General features: G+C 47.0%; 1 protein-coding gene across 4 annotated transcripts in view; it reads left to right on the forward strand.

The window, feature by feature from the left end:
- BCORL1 (BCL6 corepressor like 1) overlaps positions 1–23,375 on the forward strand; it is a 68,144-nt gene that overhangs the window by 16,673 nt on the left and 28,096 nt on the right. For all 4 annotated transcript variants that reach the window (XM_073589838.1, XM_073589835.1, XM_073589837.1 and 1 more), the window contains exon 4: positions 872–3,511. In XM_073589838.1, coding sequence (XP_073445939.1) covers positions 872–3,511 — 2,640 coding nt within the window. The remainder of the gene's footprint in view (positions 1–871; positions 3,512–23,375) is intronic.

Below are 23,375 nucleotides of genomic sequence, written 5' to 3' on the forward strand. Positions count from 1 at the left end.
CTGATTCTAAGCACAACCACAGCCCCAATTATAGCAGGGTGTGCACACTTAAGCAACCACATTATTATAGTTTTGCCATTTGTATTTTGTCCCTTCCAAATAATTTCAGTTTGTTTCTTAATGATTGTACAGTTTATAGCAGCATTAAAAATGGAAAAAGTTCTGAAATGATTCCTCTTGGTAGGATTATTTTACATGACAAAATCTTGGGTTATGCAGAAGGGTGTTTAGACTTTTTACGCCCACTGTACATACACATCCAGTCTTCAACATTGACAAGTGGCTCATCCTCCAGACTAAATAAATCCAGAGGTTTGGGAAATGTAGTTTCCATTTTTGGGTGACCTTCAGATCTGCGCCGTCTCCTCCCGGTTGGCCGTCTCCTCCCGGTGGCTGCCATGTGTGGTATTTTCAGTTTTGTTTGTGCCATTTTTTCCCGGTGAGACTGCTGATTCGGCGAAGCGGGTGGGATGGGTGCATGGACTGCTGCTAACTGCACAGTGCAAAACTGCAGCAGGGGCCCCATCGCACACCGGTAACGTAGTAGTTTGTTGGGGACACTGGGTGCGCATCATGTGCAGGACATTTTCCCATCCACCATCCGTCACACAGCGGCAGAGGAGGAGCCGTAGGAGGTGAGCGCCATCCATTGTAGACGTTCTAGTGTATGAATAGCATGTCGGGCTGCGGTGATGATGGACAGGAGCAATTGTTACCCCTGCAGGATTGCAGCCTCAGTGGTTACATTAACACCCTGCTGATGGTAAATCTGTGCAGTGATTGGGCGCTCTTGGCCCGACGTGACCCCTGGGACTCTGGGCTGTGCTGCCGCTCCAGGACATGCTGCTTATTTTTTTTTTCTCTTTCTCAGGTGGATTTAATACCTGCACCCAACCAAAGTGATGCCCTGATGCTGCAGGAGGTCGGTGCTACACAGGTGGAGACTGGGCAGAAACCAGAGGACAAGCCGCCAGATGGTTCAGAACCAGAGGCAGCCGGCACTGTCTCTCCTTCTAAAGCTTGTAATAATCTGTCCCTGCCCAAGGGTAAAGCGGTCACAAAAGTGACGGAGAATCCGATCCATGCTGCTCCAACCAGGCACAGTAAGAAGGGTGAACCTGCGAGGCCTGCGGCACAAGACAAAGCTGCAGGGCTTGAGGCCCCCGCTGCCCGGCCTTCCGACATTGACTCTGCTCTCCTGGCTCCCGGAATACAGATGGCCGGCCCGGCGGTGGATGCGTCACACGCTGTCGTTTCCTCGGCGTTTCCCTTTACTATGAGCAGAATCTGCTTTCCCACCACTCAGGTCCCCAATGTGCAGAAGCTTCCTCTTTCTTTCCCACCCGGCGCCGTTTTGACGCCAAGTCAACCTCTAGTGTACATTCCGCCCCCCAACTGTGGACAACCCCTAAGTGTGACTACTTTGCCCACCACATTTGGGGTGACGTCGACTCTGACCCTTCCCATTATGCCCCATCACGCCTTGTCAGAGCAATGTCTTCTGCGGGCTCCTTCTGAGCTGCAGTCGCCCACATTCGCGTCGCCACTGGGAAGGCCGCTGACAACAGACACTAAAGTGGTCTCTGCAGAGATGACTAAGCCAGCGAGCGCGGCCAACCCTTCTGCTTCCCTCACTAAGAGCAATATGACCCCTGCTGTGGATGGGCCGCCTGTCTGTACTGATGCATCCGCCTCTACCCTGTCAGCTCTGCAGACTCTGTCTGCACACCCCACCATCCCCGTTGTCAGTGTCGCCCTCGCCTCCTACTCCAGAACTCCTAACCTAGAACCACAGAATGATTCCTCCTCGTCATCATCAGTCTCCCCACTAAAGTCTCCTCCGCAATTAGAAAGGGAGATGCTGTCTCCCCAGGACTCGTATGAAATGCCTTTGGATCTGTCCTCTAAGTCTCACCGTCATAAACATGTTCCTCCTAACCAACGTAAGACACCACCAATGCCAGTGTTAACCCCAGTGCACACCAGTGGGAAAGCCTCACTGTCCACCGTTCTGTCCCGGGCTGATTCTAGCACCCTCAGTCCGGCCACAGTCAGCTTCACCAGCAGCAGTGTTAGCCAGAACCTCCGGGGAGTACCTCCACTGGTGGTGTTCCCAGACTTTATAAGAAACGGAGATCAGCTGTCACCACAGATCGTTGGAACATCTGGACCTTGGATGAAGAGTTCTGCCGCTCTCATTAGTACTATACCTGGCACTTATGTTGGGGTGGCCAACCCGGTGCCGGCCTCTCTGCTGCTGAACAAAGACTCTAGCTTGAGCCTCACCTCAGACTCACGACATTTGGCAAAACAGGAGCCAATATCCATAATTGACCAGGGAGAGCCAAAGATCTCAGGGTCATGTGGCAAGAAAACTAGCCAGCCTGGCGTAGATGGCCAGCAGCCCACAGATAAGCGGCATCATGGACGTCCTTTGACAGTGAACTCTCTGTGTTCTTCTAAGGATTGGACGTTACCTGGGCAAGGGTCAGCGCACCCCAAGTGTCCCTTAAATGGGAAGCCCAGCAATTCTCAGGTTCTGCCCATTAGTTGGTCTCCATACCATCAGACGTCGGTGCTGTCCATCGGCATTCCAGCCGCAAACCAAGGCTCTCACCAGAGACTGCCCATCAGTGAGTTCACTCTGTTTTCCAGCATCCTTCCAGCAGAATCCAAGGTGACGCCTCAGAAAAGTGCAGGAGATTCTACACTAAGTTTTCAGCAAAAGCCTGCAATGACGCCAGCAGCGGCCCACGAGCAGGACCCCCTAGCTAATGCAAAGACTTGTGAGTCTGTTTCTAAGCCTCGGAAAACTCACACAAACAAAACATTGCTTGCACCAAAACCTGCTGCAGGAAATGCTGCGCTATACATCCAGTCCGGCATTGCTGACACGGACAGCAGTGCGGATGGTAAGCAGGCGTCTGACGTGAGCGCCTCGTTACACCCACCACCCCACAAGTCAAACTGCAAAGACGAAAAGGTCCAGCCACCTAAGCTCGGTTGCAATCGAAAGACACTGGGGGACACAAAGCCAAAAAACAAAGTTTTGGCCTCCTACATGACTAACAACCCCCTGACCATGGCTCAGAGAAATGACAGTGGACAATGCCTGCCTTTATTTAGTCAGGAGGGCAACAAAAACGACATCATGAGCGACATATCGCCAGATCAGCCAGTGCATCGCAAGCGTGGCCTCAAAAAAGCACATGCTCTCCAGGACAGCCAGCATTGTGTGCAGGAGGTCGACCTGAGCAAAGTCAAGATTGAGAGGGTGGACGATGACGAGAATTTTGGTTGCCTGCCATCCTTGAGCAGTCCATCATGGTCGCCTGTGGAAATGCCACCAATCACAAAAGTCAAAGCTAAGGTAAAGAAAGAGCCAGGTGTACGAGGTCGGTCAAAGCGCCTAGAAGAGGTCACACCAACCAAGCCAGCAGCCCAGAAGGCCAGGGGTAAAGGAAAAGGCGAAGACGTGGACAGAAGCTTGGCGCCATCGCACAAGAGAAAGGTGAGTGGCACTGGTGGAAGACGTGTGAATTGCCATTCTTGCACTAATGCCTTCTCGCTCCATAAATGGTTGACTGGGGAGGGGTACAGGGTCTGGTGGGCAGCAGAAAATTGCGCTGCCGCCAGGGGTGGACCCTTCACGGTAAGACTTAGTGACCTTGTGGCTATAGGGTAGCCTGCAATTAGCCACCATAAAGTAAGAGGAAACATTAGGTGGAGACTGCATGGTCCTAGGACTGGCCCCAGGTTTGTTGTGGCCCCATAACCGGCACTGTATGTAGATCCAGAACCAGCTGTGGCCATATTACTTCACCCCTTCTGTGTCCTGAAATCCATGGAAATAAATGTCAGCTGAACGGCAGGCTGGGCTGGAAGGATAGGAGCAGAGGTAATGTGAATCATGCTCTAGTGATATGCTGCCTGCCAACCTTTCCAATATCACTTAAATGAGGCTCCACGGACTTTATTTGCATATTCAACCTTTCCAATATGGCTGACTACTGCTCCAAGTTATAGGCAGATTCTTAATTGTGGTCCTTCAATGTCGTAATGACGGCGTGAAGGAGATTGTGACTAATCAGGGTGATGTAGAGAGATCATGTGGTTGTGGCTAGAAGCTCGTAGAGGGGATGTTCACTCCAGTAACGTGCGATGGTAGCCAGAGGTGCGGAGAGTGGGTCCAAGCCACACTCCGGCCCGTAGTAGTGGAGACATGTCCTGTGCCGTGACCGATGGAGTCTGGGCCTGGTGAGAACGTGAGCCCAGTCCTCGACTGTATCCAACTCCAATAATTGAGAATGTGATCCTGGCCTCCCGACAACACCAGGGTCTGACCCCGCAAATGATCTCCTGGATGAAGGAACAAAAATCCCTGCAGACGCCTCCAAAATCTTATACAAACCCCAGAAGATTGAAAGCCGTTCTATCTGCAGAAGAGCAACTCCATTATGTCTAGGGAGAAGAAAGAAGCCCCTAGAATTGGATGTGGGGGGGGCGTATACTTTTCTCTATATTAAAGTCTGTGGATGTAGATGGAGGACAGAGAAGCCCTTGGAGGTGGATGTGGGGGTCACATACTTTCCTCCATATTAATATCTATGGATGTAGATGAGGACAGAGAAACCCCTGGAGGTGGATGTGGGGGGCACATACTGTTCTCCATATTCATGTCTATACATGAGGACAGAGAAGCCCCCGGAGGTGGATGTAGGGGGCACATACTGTTCTCCATATTCATGTCTATGGATGTAGATGAGGACAGAGAAGCCCTTGGAGGTAGATGTGTGGGGGGGGCACATCTTTCCTCCATATTCATGTCTATGGATGTAGATGAGTACAGGGAAGCACTCAGAGGTGAATGTGGGGGGCATATACTTTTCTCCAGATTAATGTCTATGGATGGAGATGAGGACATTGAAGCCCCTGGAGGTGGATGTGGGGGGCATATACTGTTCTCCAGATTAATGTCTATGGATGTAGATGAGGATAGAGAAGCCCGCGGGGGTGGATGTGGGGGGCACATATTTTCTCCATATTAATGTCTATGGATGTAGATGAAGACAGTGAAGCCTCTGGAGGTGGATGAGGGGGGACATGCTTATCTCCAGGTTGATGTCTATGGATGTAGATGAAGACCGTGAAGCCTCTGGAGGTGGATGTGGGGGGGACATACTTATCTCCAGATTGATGTCTATGGATGTAGATGAGGACAGAGAAGCCCCCGGAGGTGGATGTGGGGAGTACATACTGTTCTCCATATTCATGTCTGTGGATGTAGACGAGGACAGAGAAGCCCTTGGAGGTGGATGTGGGGGGCACATACTTTACTCCATATTAATGTCTATAATAATAATAAATAATTTTATTTTTATATAGCGCTAACATATTCCGCAGCGCTTTACAGTTTGCACATATTTTCATCACTGTCCCTGATGGGGATCACAATCTAAATTCCCTATCACTATGTCTTTGGAGTGTGGGAGGAAACCGGAGTACCCGGAGGAAACCCACGCAAACAAGGGGAGAACATACAGACTCCTTGCAGATGTTGTCCTTGGTGGGATTCGAACCCAGGACTCCAGCGCTGCAAGGCTGCAGTGCTAACCACTGAGCCACCGTGCTGCCCGTCTATGGCTGTAGATGAGGACAGAGAAGCCCCCGGAGGTGGATGTGGGGGGCACATACTTTCTGCCATATTAATCTCTATGGATGTAGATGAGGAAGGAGAAGCCCCGGAGGTGGATGTTGGGGGCGCATACTTTTCTCCATATTAATGTCTATGGATGTAGATTTGGACAGGGAAGCCGCCGGAGGTGAATGTGGGGGGGCATATACTTTTCTCCAGATTAATGTTTATGGATGTAAATGAGGTCAGGGAAGCCCCCGGAGGTGGATGTGGGGGGCACATATTTTTCTCCAGATTAATGTTTATGGATGTAAATGAGGTCAGGGAAGCCCCCGGAGGTGGATGTGGGGGGCACATATTTTTCTCCAGATTAATGTCTATGGCTGTAGATGAGGACAGAGAAGCCCCTGGAGGTGGATGTGGGGGGCACATACATTCCTCCAGATTAATGTCTATCGATGTAGATGAGGACAGAGAAGCCCCCGGTGGTGGATGTGGGGGGCACATACTTTTCTCCATATTACTGTCTATGGATGTAGATGAGGACAGAGAAGCCCCCGGAGGTGGATGTGGGGGGCACATACTTTTCTCCATATTAATGTCTGTAGATGGGGGACAGAGAAGCCCCTGGAGGTGGATGTAGGGGGCACATACTTTTCTCCATTTTAAGGTCTATTGATGTAAATGAGGACATTGAAGCCCATGGAGGTGAATGTGGGGGGAACAAACTTTCTCCATATTAATGTTTATGATGTAAAATGTGGGGGGCACATACTTTTCTCCATATTAATGTCTATGGATGTAGATGAGGACAGAGAAACCCCTGGAGGTGGATGTGGGGGGCACATACTTTTCTCCATATTAATGTCTATGGATGTAGATGAGGACAGAGAAGCCCCTGGAGGTGGATGTGGGGGGCACATACTTTTCCCCATATTAATGTCTATGGATGTAGATGAGGTCATTGAAGCCCACGGAGTTGGATGTGGGGGGCACATACTTTTCCCATATTAATGTCTATGGATGTAGATGAGAACAGTGAAGCCCCCGGAGGTAGATGTGTGGGGCACATACTGTTCTCCTTATTAATGTCTATGGATGTAGAAGAGGACAGAGAAGCCCCCGGTGGTGGATTTGGGGGGGGCACATACTTTTCTCCATATTACTGTCTATCGATGTAGATGAGGACATTGAAGCCCCTGTAGTTGTATGTGGGGGGCACATACTTTTCTCCTGATTAATGTCTGTAGATTGGGGACAGAGAAGCCCCTGGAGGTGGATGTGGGGGCACATAATTTTCTCCAGATTAATGTCTTAATGTAGAAGAGGACAGAGAAGCCCCCGGTGGTGGATTTGGGGGGCACATACTTTTCTCCATATTACTGTCTGGATGAAGAGAAGGAGAGTGAAGCCCCCCGAAGGTGGATGTGGGGGGCACATACTTTTCTCTATACTAATGACTATGTATATAGATGAGGACAGAGAAGCCCCCGAAGGTTGATGTAGGGGAGCGCATACTGTTCTCCATTTTACTGTCTATGTAGCTGAGGAAAGAGAAGCCCCCGGAGGTGGATGAGTGGGGCACATACTTTTCTCCATATTAATGTCTATGGATGTAGATGAGGTCATTGAAGCCCCTGGAGGTGGATGTGGGGGGCATATACTTTTCTCCATATTAATGTCTATGGTTGTAGATGAGGTCATTGAAGCCCCCGGAGGTGGATGTGTGGAGAATTACTTTAGTCCATATTAATGTCTATGGTTGTAGATGGCGAACAGAGAAGCCCCCGGAGCAGGATGTTGGGGGGCACATACTTTTCTCCATATTAATGTGTATGGATCTAGATGAAGACAGAAGCCCCCTGAGGTGGATGCGGGGGGCACATACTGTTCTCCATATTTATGTCTATGGATATAGATGAGGTCATTGAAGCCCCCGGAGGTGGATGTGGGGGGCACATACTTTTCTCAATATCAATGTCTATGCATGTAAATGAGTAGAGAGAGGCCCCCGGAGGTGGATGTAAGGGGCACTTACTTTCTGCATATTAATGTCTATGGATGTAGATGAGGTCATTGAAGCCCCCGGAGGTAGATGTGGGGGGCACATACTTTTCTACATATTGTTGTCTATTGGTCTAGATGAGGACAGAGAAGCCCCTGGAGGTGGATGTGGAGGGCACATACTTTTCTCCATATTAATGTCTATGGATGTACATGAGGACAGGGAAGCCCCTGAGGTGAATGTTGGGGGTCATATACTTTTCTCCATATTAATGTCTATGTATGTAGATGAGGACAGAGAAGCCCCCGTAGGTGGATGTGGGGGGCACATACTTTTCTACTTGTTAATGTCTATGGATGTAGATGAGGACAGAGAAGCCCCCAGAGGTGGATGTGGAGGGCACATACTTTTCCCCATATTAATGTCTATGGATGTAGTTGAAGACTTTGAAGCCCCCGGAGGTGAATGTGGTGGGCACATACTTTTCTCCATATTAATGTCTATGGATGTAGATGAGGTCTTTGAAGCCCCTGGAGGTGGATGTGGGGGGCATATACTTTTCTCCATATTAATGTCTATGGATGTAGATGAGGTCATTGAAGCCCCCGGAGGTGGATGTGGGGGGCACATACTTTTCTACATATTATTGTCTATGGGTCTAGATGAGGACAGAGAAGCCCCCGGAGGTGGATGTGGAGGGCACATACTTTTCCCCATATTAATGTCTATGGATGTAGTTGAAGACTTTGAAGCCCCCGGAGGTGAATGTGGTGGGCACATACTTTTCTCCATATTAATGTCTATGGATGTAGATGAGGTCATTGAAGCCCCCTGGAGGTGGATGTTGGGGGCACATACTTTTCCCCATATTAATGTCTATGGATGTAGATGAGGTCATTGAAGCCCACGGAGGTGGATGTGAGGGATGCATACTTTTCACCATATTAATGTGTATGGATGTAGTTGAGGGCAGAGAAGCCCCCGGAGGTGGATCTGGGGGGCACATACTTTTCTCCATATTGGTGTCTATGGATGTAGTTGAAGACTTTGAAGCCCTCGGAGGTGAATGTGGGGGGCATATACTTTTCTCCATATTAATGTCTATGGATGTACCTGAGGACAGGGAAGCCCCTGAGGTGAATGTTGGGGGGCACATACTTTTCTCCATATTAATGTCTATGGATGTAGATGAGGTCATTGAAGCCCCCTGGAGGTGGATGTGGGGGGCACATACTTTTCCCCATATTAGTGTCTATGGATGTAGTTGAAGACTTTGAAGCCTCCGGAGGTGAATGTGGGGGGCACATACTTTTCTCCATATTAATGTCTATGGATGTAGATGAGGTCATTGAAGCCTCCGGAGGTGGATGTGGGGGGCAGATACTTTTCTCCATTTTAAAGTCTATTGATGTAGATGAGGACAGGGAAGCAGTCGGAGGTGGATGAGTGGGGCACATACTTTTCTCCGTATTAATGTCTATGGATGTAGATGAGGTCATTGAAGCCCCTGGAGGTGGATGTGGGGGGCACATACTTTTCTACATATTAATGTGTATGGATGTAAATAAGTACCGAGAAGCCCTCGGAGGTGGATGTGGGGGGCACATACTCTCCTCCATATTAATGTCCATGGATGTAGATGAGGACAGGGAAGCCGCCGGAGGTGGATGTGGGGCACATACTTTTCCCCATATTAATGTCTATGGTTGTAGATGAGGTCATTGAAGCCCCCTGAGGTGAATGTGGGGGGCGCATACTTTTCTCCATATTGTCTATGGGTCTAGATGAAGACGGAGAAGCCCCCGGAGGTGGATGTTGGGGGCACATTCTTTTCTACATATTAATGTCTATGGATGTAGATGAGGTCATTGAAGCCCCCTGGAGGTGGATGTTGGGGGCACATACTTTTCCCCATATTTACTGTCTATGGATCTAGATGAGGGCATTGAAGCCCACGGAGGTGGATGTGAGGGACGCATACTTTTCACCATATTAATGTGTATGGATGTAGTTGAGGGCAGAGATGCCCTCGAAGGTGAATGTGGGGGGCCTATACTTTTCTCCATATTAATGTCTATGGATGTAGATGAGGACAGAGAAGCCCCTGGAGGTGGATGTGGTTGGTACATACTTTTCTCTATATTAATGTCTATGTATGTAGATGAGGACAGAGAAGCCCCCGGAGGTGGATGTGGGGGGCACATACTTTTCCCCATATTAATGTCTATGGGTGTAGATAAGGTCATTGAAGCCCCCTGGAGGTGGATGTGGGGGGCACATACTTTCCCCATATTAATGTCCATGTATGTACATGAGGACAGAGAAGCCCCCGTAGGTGGATGTGGGGGGCACATACTTTTCTACATGTTAATGTCTATGGATGTAAATGAGTACAGGGAAGCCCCCTAAGGTGGATGTGGGGGGCACATACTTTCCTCCAAATTAAGGTCTATGGATGTAGATGAGGACAGAGAAGCCCCCGGAGGTGGATGTGGGGGGCACATACTTTTCCCCATATTAATGTCTATGGGTGTAGATAAGGTCATTGAAGCACCCAGGATGTGGATGTGGGGGGCACATACTTTTCCCCATATTAGTGTCTATGGATGTAGTTGAAGACTTTGAAGCCCCCGGGGGGGGCATATACTTTTCTCCATATTAATGTGTATGCATGTAAATGATTACAGAGAAGCCCCCCGAGGTGGATGTGGAGGGCACATACTTTTTTCCATATTAAAGTCTATGGATGTAGATAAGGTAATTGAAGCCCCCGGAGGTGGATGTGGGGGGCACATACTTTTCTCCATATTAATGTCTTGGATGTAGATGAGGTCATTGAAGCCCCTTGGAGGTGGATGTGGGGTGCATATATTTTTCCCCATATTAATTTCTATGGATGTAGATGAGGTCATTGAAGCCCACGGAGGTGGATGTGGGGGACGCATACTTATCTCTATATTAATGTGTTTGGATCTAGATAAGGACAGAGAAGCCCCCGGAGTTAGATGTGGGGGGCATATATTTTTCTCCATGTTATTGTCTGGATGTAGATGAGGAGAGAGAAGCCCCCCTGGAGGTGGATGTGGGGGGCACATACTTTTCTACATTTTAATGTCTATGGATGTAAATGAGTAGAGAGAGGCCCCCGGAGGTGGATGTGAGGGGCACATACTTTTCTCCATATTAATGTCTATGGATGTAGATGAGGACAGAGAAGCCCTCGGAGGTGTATGTGGGTGGCACATACTTTTCTCCATATTAATGTCTATGGATGTAGATGAGGACAGAGAAGCCCCTGGAGGTGGATGTGGGGGGCACATATTTTTCCACATATTAATGTCTATGGATGTAGATTAGGTCATTGGAGGCCACGGCGGTGGATGTGGGGGGCACATACTTTTCTCCGTATTAGTGTCTATGGATGTAGTTGAAGACTTTGAAGCCCCCGGAGGTGGATGTGGGGGGCACATACTTTTCTCCATATTAATGTCTATGGATGTAGATGAGGTCATTGAGGCCCCCGGAGGTGGATGTGGGGGGCACATACATTTCTACATATTAATGTCTATGGAAGTAGATGAGGACAGAGAAGCCCCCGGAGGTGGATCTGGGGGGCACATACTTTTCTCCATATTATCTATGGATGTAGATGAGGTCATTGAGGCCCCCGGTGGTGGATGTGGGGGGCACATACATTTCTACATATTATAATCTATGGATGTAGATGAGGACAGAGAAGCCCCCGGAGGTGGATGTGGGGGGCACATACTTTTCTCCATATTAATATCTATGGATGTAGATGAGGTAATTGAAGTCCCCGGAGGTGGATGTGGGGGGCACATACTTTTCTCCATATTAATATCTATGGATGTAGATGAGGTAATTGAAGTCCCCGGAGGTGGATGTGGGGGGCACATACATTTCTATATATTATAATCTATGAATGTAGATTAGGACAGAGGAGCCCGTGGAGGTGGATGTGGAGGGCACATACTTTTCTCCATATTAATGTCTATGGATGTAGATGAGGTAATTGAAGCCCCCTGGAGGTGGATGTGGGGGCACATACTTTTCCACATATTAATGTCTTTGGATGTAGATGAGGTCATTGAAGCCCCCTGGAGGTGGAATATGGGGGGCACATTGTTTACCCCATATTAATGTCTATGGATGTAGATGAGGTCATGGAAGCCCACGGTGATGGATGTGGGGTACGTATACTTTTCTCCATATTAATGTGTATGGATATAGATGAGGTCATTGAAGCCCCCTGGAGGTGGATGTGAGGGGCACATACTTTTCTCCATTTTAATGTCTATGGATGTAGTTGAAGACTTTGAAGCCCTCTGAGGTGAATGTGGGGGGCATATACTTTTCTCCATATTAATGTCTATGGATGTAGATAGGACAGAGAAGCCCTCGGAGGTGGATGTGGGGGGCACATTGTTATCTCCATATTAATGTCTATGGATGTAGATAGGACAGAGAAGCCCCCGTAGGTGGATGTGGGGGGTACATACTTTTCTACATATTAATGTCTATGTATGTAGATGAGGACAGAGAAGCCCCTGGAGGTGAATGTGGGGGGCACATACTTATCTCCATATTAATGTCTATGGATGTAGATGAGGTCATTGAAGCCCCCTGGAGGTGGATGTGGGGGGCATATACTTTTCTCCATATTAATGTCTATGGATGTAGATGAGGAGAAGCCCCTGGAATTGGATGTGGGGGGGCACATACTTTTCTCCATATTAATGTCTATGGATGTAGATGAGGTAATTGAAGCCCCCTGGAGGTGGATGTGGGGGCACATACTTTTCCACATATTAATGTCTTTGGATGTAGATGAGGTCATTGAAGCCCACGAAGGTGGATGTGGGGGGCATATACTTTTCTCCATATTAATGTCTATGGATGTAGATGAGGACAGAGAAGCCCTCGGAGGTGGATGTGGGGGGCACATTGTTATCTCCATATTAATGTCTATGGATGTAAATGAGTACAGAGAAGCCCCCGGAGGTGAATGTTGGAGGGCCTATACTTTTCTCCATATTAATGTCTATGGATGTAGATGAGGACAGAGAAGCCCCCGGAGGTGAATGTGGGGGGCACATACTTATCTCCATATTAATGTCTATGGATGTAGATGAGGTCATTGAAGCCCCCTGGAGGTGGATGTGGGGGGCACATACTTTTCTACATATTAATGTCTATGGATGTAGGTGAGGACAGAGAAGCCCCCGGAGGTGGATGTGGCGGGCACATACTTTTCTCCATATTAATGTCTATGCATGTAGATGAGGTCATTGAAGCCCCCTGGAGGTGGATATGGGGGGCACATTGTTTTCCCCATATTAATGTCTATGGATGTAGATGAGGTCATGGAAGCCCACGGTGATGGATGTGGGGTACGCATACTTTTGTACATATTAATGTCTATGGATGGAAATGAGTAGAGAGAGTCCCCCGGAGGTGAATGTGGGGGGCATATACTTTTCTCCATATTAATGTCTATGGATGTAGATGAGGACAGAGAAGCCCTCGGAGGTGGATGTGGGGGGCACATACTTTTCTACATATTAATGTCTATGGATGTAGATGAGGACAGAGAAGCCCCTGGAAGTGGATGTGGGGGGACAAATACTTTTCTCCATATTAATGTCTATGGATGTAGATGACAGAGAAGCCCCCGGAGGTGAATGTTGGCGGGCCTATACTTTTCTCCATATTAATGTCTATGGATGTAGATGAGGAGAAGCCCCTGGAATTGGATGTGGGCATTGAAGCCCCCGGAGATGGATGTGGGGTGCACATACTTTTCTACATATTAATGTCTATGGATGTCATAGAATCATAGAATCGTAGAGTTGGAAGGGACCTCCTGGGCCATCTGGTCCAAACCCCTGCTCAAAGCAGGATTCGCTAAATCATCCCAGTCAGATGTCTGTCCAGCCTCTGTTTGAAGACTTCCATTGAAGGAGAACTCACCACTTCTCGTGGCAGCCTGTAGATGAGGACAGAGAAGCCCCCGGAGGTGGATGTGGGGGGAACATACTTTTCCCCATATTAATGTTTATGGATGTAGTTGAAGACTTTGAAGCCCCCGGAGGTGGATGTGGGGGGCATATACTTTTCTCCATATTAATGTCTATGGATGTAGATGAGGACAGGGAAGCCCCCCCGGAGGTGAATGTTGGCGGGCCCATACTTTTCTCCATATTTAAGTCTATGGATGTAGATGAGAACAGAGAAGCCCCTGGAGGTGGATGTGGGGCACATACTTTCCTCCATATTAATGTCTTTAGATGTAAATGAGGACAGAGAAGCCCCCAGAGGTGGATGTGAGGGCACATACTTTTCTACATATTAATGTCTATGGATGTAGAGGAGGACAGAGAAGCCCCCTAAGGTGGATGTGGGGGGCACATATTATTCTCCATATTACTGTCTATGTATGTAGATGAGGACAGAGAAGCCCCCGGAGGTGGATGTGGGGGGCACATACTTTTCCCCATATTAATGTTTATGGATGTAGTTGAAGACTTTGAAACCCCCGGAGGTGGATGTGGGGGGCCTATACTTTTCTCCATATTAATGTCTATGGATGTAGATGAGGAGAAGCCAATGGAGGTGGATGTGGGGGGCACATACTTTTTTCCATATTAATGTCTATGGATGTAGATGAAGTCATTGAAGCCCCCGGAGATGGATGTGGGGGGCACATGCTTTCCTCCATATTAATGTCCATGGATATAGATGAGGACAGGGAAGCCCCCAGAGGTGGATGTGGGGGGCATACTTTTCCCCATATTAATGTCCATGGATATAGATGAGGACAGGGAAGCCCCCAGAGGTGGATGTGGGGGGCATACTTTTCACCATATTAATGTCTATGGATGTAGATGAGGTCATTGAAGCCCCCCGGAGGTGGATGTGGGGGGCACATACTTTTCTCCATATTTATATCTATGGATGTAGATGAGGTCATTGAAGTCCCCGGAGGTGGATGTGGGGGGCACATACATTTCTACATATTATTGTCTATGGATGTAGATTTGGACAGAGGAGCCCCCGTAGGTGTATGTGGGGGGGCACATACTTTTCTACATATTAATGTGTATGGATGTACATGAGTACAGAGAAGCCCCCGGAGGTGGATGTGGGGGGCACATACTTTCCCCCATATTAATGTATATGGGTGTAGATGAGGACAGGGAAGCCCTCGGAGGTGAATGTTGGCGGGCCTATACTTTTCTCCATATTAATGTCCATGGATGTAGATGAGGACAGAGAATCCCCCGGAGGTGGATGTGGGGGGCACATACTTTTTTCCATATTAATGTCTATGGATGTAGATGAGGTCATTGAAGCCCCTGGAGATGGATGTGGGGGGCACATAATTTCCTCTATATTAATGTCAATGGATGTAGATGAGGACAGGGAAGCCCCCAGAGTTGGATGTGGGGGGCATACTTTTACCCATATTAATGTCTATGGTGGATGTGGGGGGCACATACTTTTCTCCATATTAGTGTCTATGGTTGTAGATGAGGTCATTGAAGTTCCCGGAGGTGGATGTGGGGGGCACATACATTTCTTCATATTATTGTCTATGGATGTAGATATTTGGACAGAGGAGCCCCCGTAGGTGTATGTGGGGGGCACATACTTTTCTACATATTAATGTCTATGGGTGTAGATGAGGACAGAGAAGCCCCCGGAGGTGGATGTGGGGGGCACATACTTTTCTCCATATTAATGTCTATGGATGTTAATGAGGTCATTGAAGCACCCAGAGGTGGATGTGGGGGGCACATACTTTTCTACATATTGTCTATGGATGTAGATTAGGACAGAGAAGCCCACGGAGGTGGATGTGGGGGGCACATACTTTTCTACATATTAATGTCTATGGATGTAGATGAGGACAGAGAAGCCCCGGAGGTGGATGTGGGGGGCACATACTTTCCTCCATATTAATGTATATGGTTGTAGATGAGGTCATTGAAGCTCCCGGAGGTGGATGTGGGGGGCACATTCTTTTCTACATATTATTGTCTATGGATGTAAATTAGGACAAAGAAACCCGCGTAGGTGGATGTGGGGGGAACATACTTTTCTACATATTAATGTGTATGGATGTAATTGAGTACAGAGATGCCCCTGAGATGGATGTGGGGGGCACATACTTTTCTCCATATTAATTTCTATGATTGTAGATGGAGAACAGAGAAGTCCCCGGAGGTGGATGTGGGGGGCACATTCTTTCCTCAATATTATTGTCTATGGATGTAGATTAGGACAGAGAAGCCCCCGGAGATGAATGTTGGGGAGCATATACTTTTCTCCATATTAATGTCTATGGATGTAGATGAGGAGAGAGAGGCCCCCGGAGGTGGATGTGGGGGGGCACATACTTTTTTCCTTATTAATGTTTATGGATGTAGATGAGGTCATTGAAGCCCCGAAGGTGGCTGTGGGGGGCACGTACTTTTCTCCATATTAATGTCTATGGATGTAGATGAGGACAGAGAAGCCTCCGTAGGTGGATGTGGGCGGCACATACTTTCCTTCATATTAATGTCTATGGATGTAGATGAGGTCACTGAAGCCCCCGGAGGTGGATGTGGGGGCATATACTTTTCTCCATATTAATGTCTATGGATGTAGATGAGGACAGAGAAGCCCCCGGAGATGGATGTGGGGGGCACATACTTTTCGCCGTATTAATGTTTATGGATGTAGATGAGGACAGAGAAGCCCCCGAAGGTGGCTGTGGGGGGCACATACTTTTCTCCATATTAATGTCTATGGATGTAGATGAGGTCATTGAAGCCCCTGGAGGTGGATGTGGGAGGCACATACTTTTCCCCATTTTAATGTCTATGGATGTAGATGAGGACAGAGAAGCCCCCGGAGGTGGATGTGGGGGGTGCATACTTTTCTCCATATTAGTGTCTATGGATGTAGATTAGGACAGAGAAGCCCCCGGAGTTGGATGTGGGGGGCGCATACTTTTCTCCATATTGGTGTCTATGGATGTAGATTAGGACAGAGAAGCCCCCGGAGTTGGATATGGGGGGCATATATTTTCTCCATGTTAATGTCTATGGATGTAGATGAGTAGTGAGAAGCCCCCTGGAGGTAGATGTGGGGGGCACATACTTTTCTAGATATTAATATCTATGCATGTAAATGAGTAGAGAGGCCCCCGGAGGTGGATGTGGGGGTCACATTCTTTCCTTCACATTAATGTCTATGGATGTAGATGAGGACAGAGAAGCCACTGGAGGCAGATGTGGGGGTTATATACTTTCTGCATATCAATGTCTATGGGTGTAGATATCGTGACAGAGAAGCCCTGGAGGAGGTTTGTATATGATGATCCTGTCCACGTCTCTCTCGCAAGTCCAAACTGCTCCTGGCGCAGATACCCGCGGTTCCCCTGCTGCTGCCGACGCAAACCCTCCGCTCCCCCCCCCCCCCCCACACACACTGCTCCCGGCACATCCCCCGCGGTACCCATTGTCGACTGTATCCCATTTAGAGAACATTTTCATTGATGATGACTTTGCTTCCTTTCTTTTCGCCAGTTCCTTTCCCCCATCTGCATATAGTTACCCCCGGTCCCGGCTTCTGGAGCTTCAGTATAAGGCTGTTATGTGTAACAGGATCAGAATCCATATAAATCAGGCGCGCGACCAATTTCCAGATCTGCGCTTACCTCATTATAACAACCCAACATGTTGTCAGCCACGACTTATCCTTCATGAATTCATGGTGGTTTTCAGTTATTATATTATCTACAATATACACTGCTCAAAAAATAAAGGGAACACTTAATCAACAGAATATAACTCCAAGTAAATCAAACTTCTGTGAAATCAAACTGTCCACTTAGGAAGCAACACTGACTGACAATCAATTTCACATGCTGTTGTGCAAATGGAATAGACAACAGATGGAAATTATTGGCAATTATCAAGGCACCCTCAATAATGGAGTGGTTCTGTGGCTGACTACAGACCAATGCTTTCTGGCTGATGTATTAGTCACTGTTGAACGTTGGTTGTGCTTTCACACTTGTGGTAGCATGAGATGGACTCTACATCCCACACAAGTGACTTAGGTAGTGCAGCTCATCCAGGATGGCACATCAATGCGAGCTGTGGCAAGAAGGTTTGCTGTGTCTGTCAGCATAGTGTCCAGAGGCTGTAGATGCTACGAGGAGACAGGCCAGTACACCAGGAGACGTGGACATCGGGCACTCAGATCATTCTCATGGAGTCGGTTTCTAACCATTTGTGCAGACAGATGCACATTTGTGGCCTGCTGGATGTCATTTTGCAGGGCTCTGGCAGTGCTCCTCCTGTTCCTCCTTGCACAAAGGCTGAGGTAGCGGTCCTGCAGCTGGGTTGTTGCCCTCCTACGGCCCCCTCCACGCGTCTCCTGGTGTTCTGGCCTGTCTCCTGGTAGTGCCTCCAGCCTCTGGACACTACGCTGACAGACACAGCAAACCTTCTTGCCACAGCTCGCATTGTTGTGCCATCCTGGATGAGCGCACTACCTGAGCCACTTGTGTGGGTTGTAGAGTCCGTCTCATGCTACCACGAGTGTGAAAGCACAACCAACGTTCAAAAGTGACCAAAACATGAGCCAGAAAGCATTGGTACCGAGATGTGGTCTGTGGTCCCCACCTGCAGAACTACTCCTTTATTGAGGGTGTCTTGATAATTGCCAATAATTTCCATCTGTTGTCTTTTCCATTTGCACAGCAGCATGTGAAACTGATTGTCAATCAGTGTTGCTTCCTAAAGCCTGTTTCACACATCAATTTTTTGCTTCAGTTAAAATCCGCTAAAATGGCGGACAACGGATCCGTTCTTGTACTGATGTCAACGTTTGTCACCGGACCGTTATTTTAACGGATCCGTCGAAGGAAGAATTTTAAAGGAACCACTGCCGAGAGAGAGAGAGAGATTTTTTGCCGCCAGAACAGGGTTTAGGGTTAAATATGCGGGCGAGCGCAATGTGAAATGCGGATCCGGCCGCCGAAAAAACGTTGCATGCTCCGTTCAGGCATGTCGGCGGACGCAAAAATTTACGGATCGAACGGATGGCCATCCGTCAAGATCCGCCGGTAATGCAACTCAATGGGAAAAAAACGGATCCGCCAAGCAAAATGGCGGATCCGTTTTTTTGCTCAACGGCGGATTTTGACGGATTTGAACAAACTGATGTGCGAAACAGGCCTAAGTGGACAGTTTGATTTCACAGAAGTTTGATTTTCTTGGAGTTTTATACTGTGTTTTAAGTGTTCCCTTTATTTTTTTCAGCAGTGTATTTCTGTGGTCATCTCTTATAATACCCTCGTATATCACTGCTGATGTCAGGCTTATTGGACGGTAGTTGCCTGCCTGAATCCACCATCTTACCTTTCTTATACAGTGGGTACGGAAAGTATTCAGACCCCTTTAAATTTTTCACTCTTTGTTTCATTGCAGCCATTTGGTAAATTCAAAAAAGTTCATTTTTTTTCTCATTAACCCCTTCCTGACATCCGACGTACTATCCCGTCCATGGGACCCGGCCCCTATGCCCATTGACGGGATAGTACGTCTATCGCGATCAGCGGCGCCCACATGGTGAGCGCCGCTGATCGCGGCCGGGTGTCAGCTGATTATCACAGCTGACACCCGGCACAATGTGTCAGGGGCGGTCACGGACCGCCCCCGACAAGTTAACCCCTTACACACCGGGAGTTAAAGGGAAGCATCGGCAGGGAGGGGGCTCCCTCCGTGCTTCCCTGAGCCCCCCACGGCAGCGCAATGTGCAGCGCTGCTGCCGGGGGCTCCTTTCCAAGATGGCGACGGGGCCTTCGGGGGCCTGCAGGAAGCTGGCTTCCTCAGTGCCTGCAAAGCGCTGGCATGAGGAAGCCTTGTGCACTGCCTGTGACAGATCGCTGATCTGTCACAGTGATCTGTCACAGAACAGTGATGTCCCACCTGGGACTATTTAATAAAGTAAAAAAAAAATAAAAATAAAGTGTTAAAATAATTTAAAAAAAATCGCCAAATAAATTACAAAAAAAAAAAAATATTCCCCCAAATAAATCCATTTTTTGAAAATAAAAAAAAAACCAATAAAAGTACACATTAGTTATCGCCGTGTCCGTAACGACCCGCCCTATAAAACTGACTCATTAGTTAACCCCTTTAGCGAACCCCTTAAAAAATAAAAATAAAAAACGAAGCAAAAAATAATGATTTATCATACCGCCAAACAAAAAGTGTAATAACGCGCGATCAAAAAGATGCATATAAATATCCATGGTACCGCTGAAAACGTCATCTTGTCCCGCAAAAAACGAGCCTCCACACAGCATCATCAGCGAAAAAATAAAAAAGTTATAGCTCGTAGAATAAAGCGATGCAAAAATAATTATTTTTTATATAAAATACGGTAGTTTTCATTGCATAAAACCGACAAAACATAAAAAAACGACCTAAATGAGGTATCGCTGTAACCGTACTGACCCGAAGAATAAAACCGCTTTATCAATTTTACCGCACGCGGAACGGTGTAAACGCACCCCCCCCAAAAGAAATTCATGAAACGCTGGTTTTTGTTCATTCTGCATCCCAAAAATCGGAATGAAAAGCGATCAAAAAATGTCACGTGCCCGAAAATGGTACCAATAAAAACGTCAACTCTTCCCGCAAAAAATAAGACCTCACATGACTCGGTGGATCAAAATACGGAAAAATTATAGCTCTCAATATGTGGTGATGCAAAAACTATTTTTACAATAAAAAGCGTCTTTTAGCGTGCGACAGCCGCCAAACATAAAAACCGCCATAAATAGTAAATCAAACCCCCCGTTATCACCCCCTTAGTTAGGGAAAAATAATAAAATAAAAAAATGTATTTATTTCCATTTTCCCATTAGGGCTAGGGTTAGGGCTAGGGTTAGGGCTAGGGCTGAGATTAGGGTTAGGGGTGTGTTTGGGTTCGGGTTGGAGTTAGAATTGGGGGGTTTCCACTGTTTGGGCACATCAGGGGCTCTCCAAATGCAACATTGCGTCTGATTTCAATTCCAGCCAATTCTGAGTTGAAAAAGTCAAATGGTGCTCCTTCCCTTCCAAGCTCTGACATGCGCCCAAACAGTGTTTTACCCCCACATGTAGGGTATCAGCCTACTCAGGACAAATTGCAAAACAATTTTAGGGGTCCAGTTTTCTCCTGTTACCCTTAGGAAAATAAAAAATTGGGGGCAAAAATATCATTTTTGTGGAAAAAAAAGATTTTTTTATTTTCACGTCCGAGCATTATAAAATTCTGTGAAGCACTTGGGGGGTTCAAAGTGCTCACCACACATCTAGATAAGTTCCGTGGGGGGTCTAGTGTCCAAAATGGGGTCACTTGTGGGGAGTTTCAATAGTTTAGGTACATCAGGGGCTCTCCAAACGCACATGACACCCGCAGACCATTCCTTCAAAGTCTGCATTCCAAAACGTCACTACTTCCCTTCCGAGCCCCGACGTGTGCCCATACAGTAGTTTTCTCCCACATATGGGGTATCGGCGTTCTCATGACAAATTGGACAACAACTTTTGGGGTCCAATTTCTCCTGTTACCCTTGGGAAAATGAAAAAATTGGGGACTAATTGATCATGTTTGTGGAAAAAATACGATTTTTTTATTTTCATACCCGGGCATTATAAACTTCTGTGAAGCCCTTGGGGGTTCAAAGTGCTCACCACACATCTAGATAAGTTCCTTAGGGGGTCTCGTTTCCAAAATGGGGTCATTTGTGGGGGGTTTCCACTGTTTAGGTACATTAGGGGCTCTCCAAATGCAACATGACACCCGCAGAACATTCCCTCAAAGTCTGCATTCCAAAATGTCACTACTTCCCTTCCGAGCCCCGACGTGTGTCCATACAGTAGTTTTCTCCCACATATGGGGCGTCCGCGTACTCAGGACAAATTGGACAACAACTTTTGGGGCTCAATTTCTCCTGTTACCCTTGGGAAAATATAAAAAAATTGGGGACTAATTGATCATGTTTGTGGAAAAAATACAAATTTTTTATTTTCACGCCTGGGCGTTATAAACTTCTGTGAAGCACTGGGGGGTTCAAAGTTCTCACCACACATCTAGATAAGTTCCTTGGGGGGTCTAGTTTACAAAATGGTGTCATTTGTGGGGGGTTTCCACTGTTTAGGTACATCAGGGGTTTTCCAATCGCGACATGGTGTCCGATCTCAATTCCAGCCAAAAACGTCAAATGGCGCTGCTTCCCTTCCGAGCTCTGCCATGCGCCCAAATAGTGGTTTACCCCCACATGTGGGGTATCAGCGTACTCAGGACAAATTGCACAATAACTTTTAGGGTCCTGTTACCCTTGGAAAAGTAAGAATTGAGGGTGAAACGATCATTTTTGTGGAAAAAATATGATTTTTTAATTGTACTGCTGTACGTTATAAACTTCTGTAAAGCCCTTGTGGGTTCAAAGTTCTCACCACATATCTAGATAAGTTCCTTGGGGGGTCTAGTTTTCAAAATGGGGTCACTTGCAGGGGTTTTCCACTGTTTAGGTACATCAGGGACTCTCCAAACGTGACATGGCGTCCGATCTGAATTCCAGACAATTTTGCATTGAAAAAGTCAAACGGCGCTCCTTCCATTCTGAGCTCTGCCATGCGCCAAAACAGTCGTTCCCCCCCACATATCAGGTATCAGCGTACTCAGGACAAATTGCACAATAACTTTTGCAGTCCAATTTCTCCTGTTACCCTTGATAAAATAAAAAAAATTGAACCTGAAGTACTTTTTTTGTGAAAAAAAGTTAGATGTTCATTTTTTTTTAAATATTCAAAAAAATTCCTGTGACGCACTTAAAGAGTTAATAAACTTCTTGAATGTGGTTTTGAGCACCTTAAGGGGTGCAGTTTTTAGAATGGTGTCACTTTTGGGTATTTTCTATCATATAGACCCCTCAAAGTGGCTTCAAATGTGATGTGGTCCGTAAAAATAAAATGGTGTTGTAAAAATGAGAAATCGCTGGTCAACTTTTAACCCTTATAACTTCCTAACAAAAAAAAATTTTGGTTCCAAAATTATGCTGATGTATAGTAAACATGTGGGAAATGTTAGTTATCAAGTTTTTTGGGTGCCATATCTCTGTGATTTAAGGGCATAAAAATTCAAAGTTGGAAAATTGCGAAATGTTCAAAATTTTCGCCATATTTCCGTTTTTCTCACAAATAAACGCAAGTTATTTGAATGAAATTTTACCACTAACATGAAGTACAATATGTCACGAAAAAACAATGTCAGAATCTCCGGGATCCATTGGAAGCGTTCCAGAGTTATGACCTAATAAATGTACAGTGGTCAGAATTGTAAAAATTGGCCCGGTCATGAACATGCAAACCACCCTTGGGGGTGAAGGGGTTAATGTACACTCTGCTCCCCATCTTGACTGAAAAAACAGGAATGTAGAAATTTTTTCAAATTTATTAAAAAAAACAAACCTGAAATCTCACATGGTCATAAGTATTCAGACCCTTTGCTCAGTATTGAGTAGGAGCACCCTTTTTAGCTAGTAGAGCCATGAGTCTTCTTGGGAATGATGCAACAAGTTTTTCACACTTGGATTTGGGATCCTCTGCCATTCTTCCTTGCAGATCCTCTCCAGTTCCGTCAGGTCGGATGGTGATCGTTGGT

Source organism: Dendrobates tinctorius, unplaced genomic scaffold (genome assembly GCF_039654945.1).
Source record: "Dendrobates tinctorius isolate UK_male_01 unplaced genomic scaffold, ASM3965494v1 ptg000114l, whole genome shotgun sequence".
NCBI classification, from domain to species: Eukaryota; Metazoa; Chordata; class Amphibia; order Anura; family Dendrobatidae; genus Dendrobates; species Dendrobates tinctorius.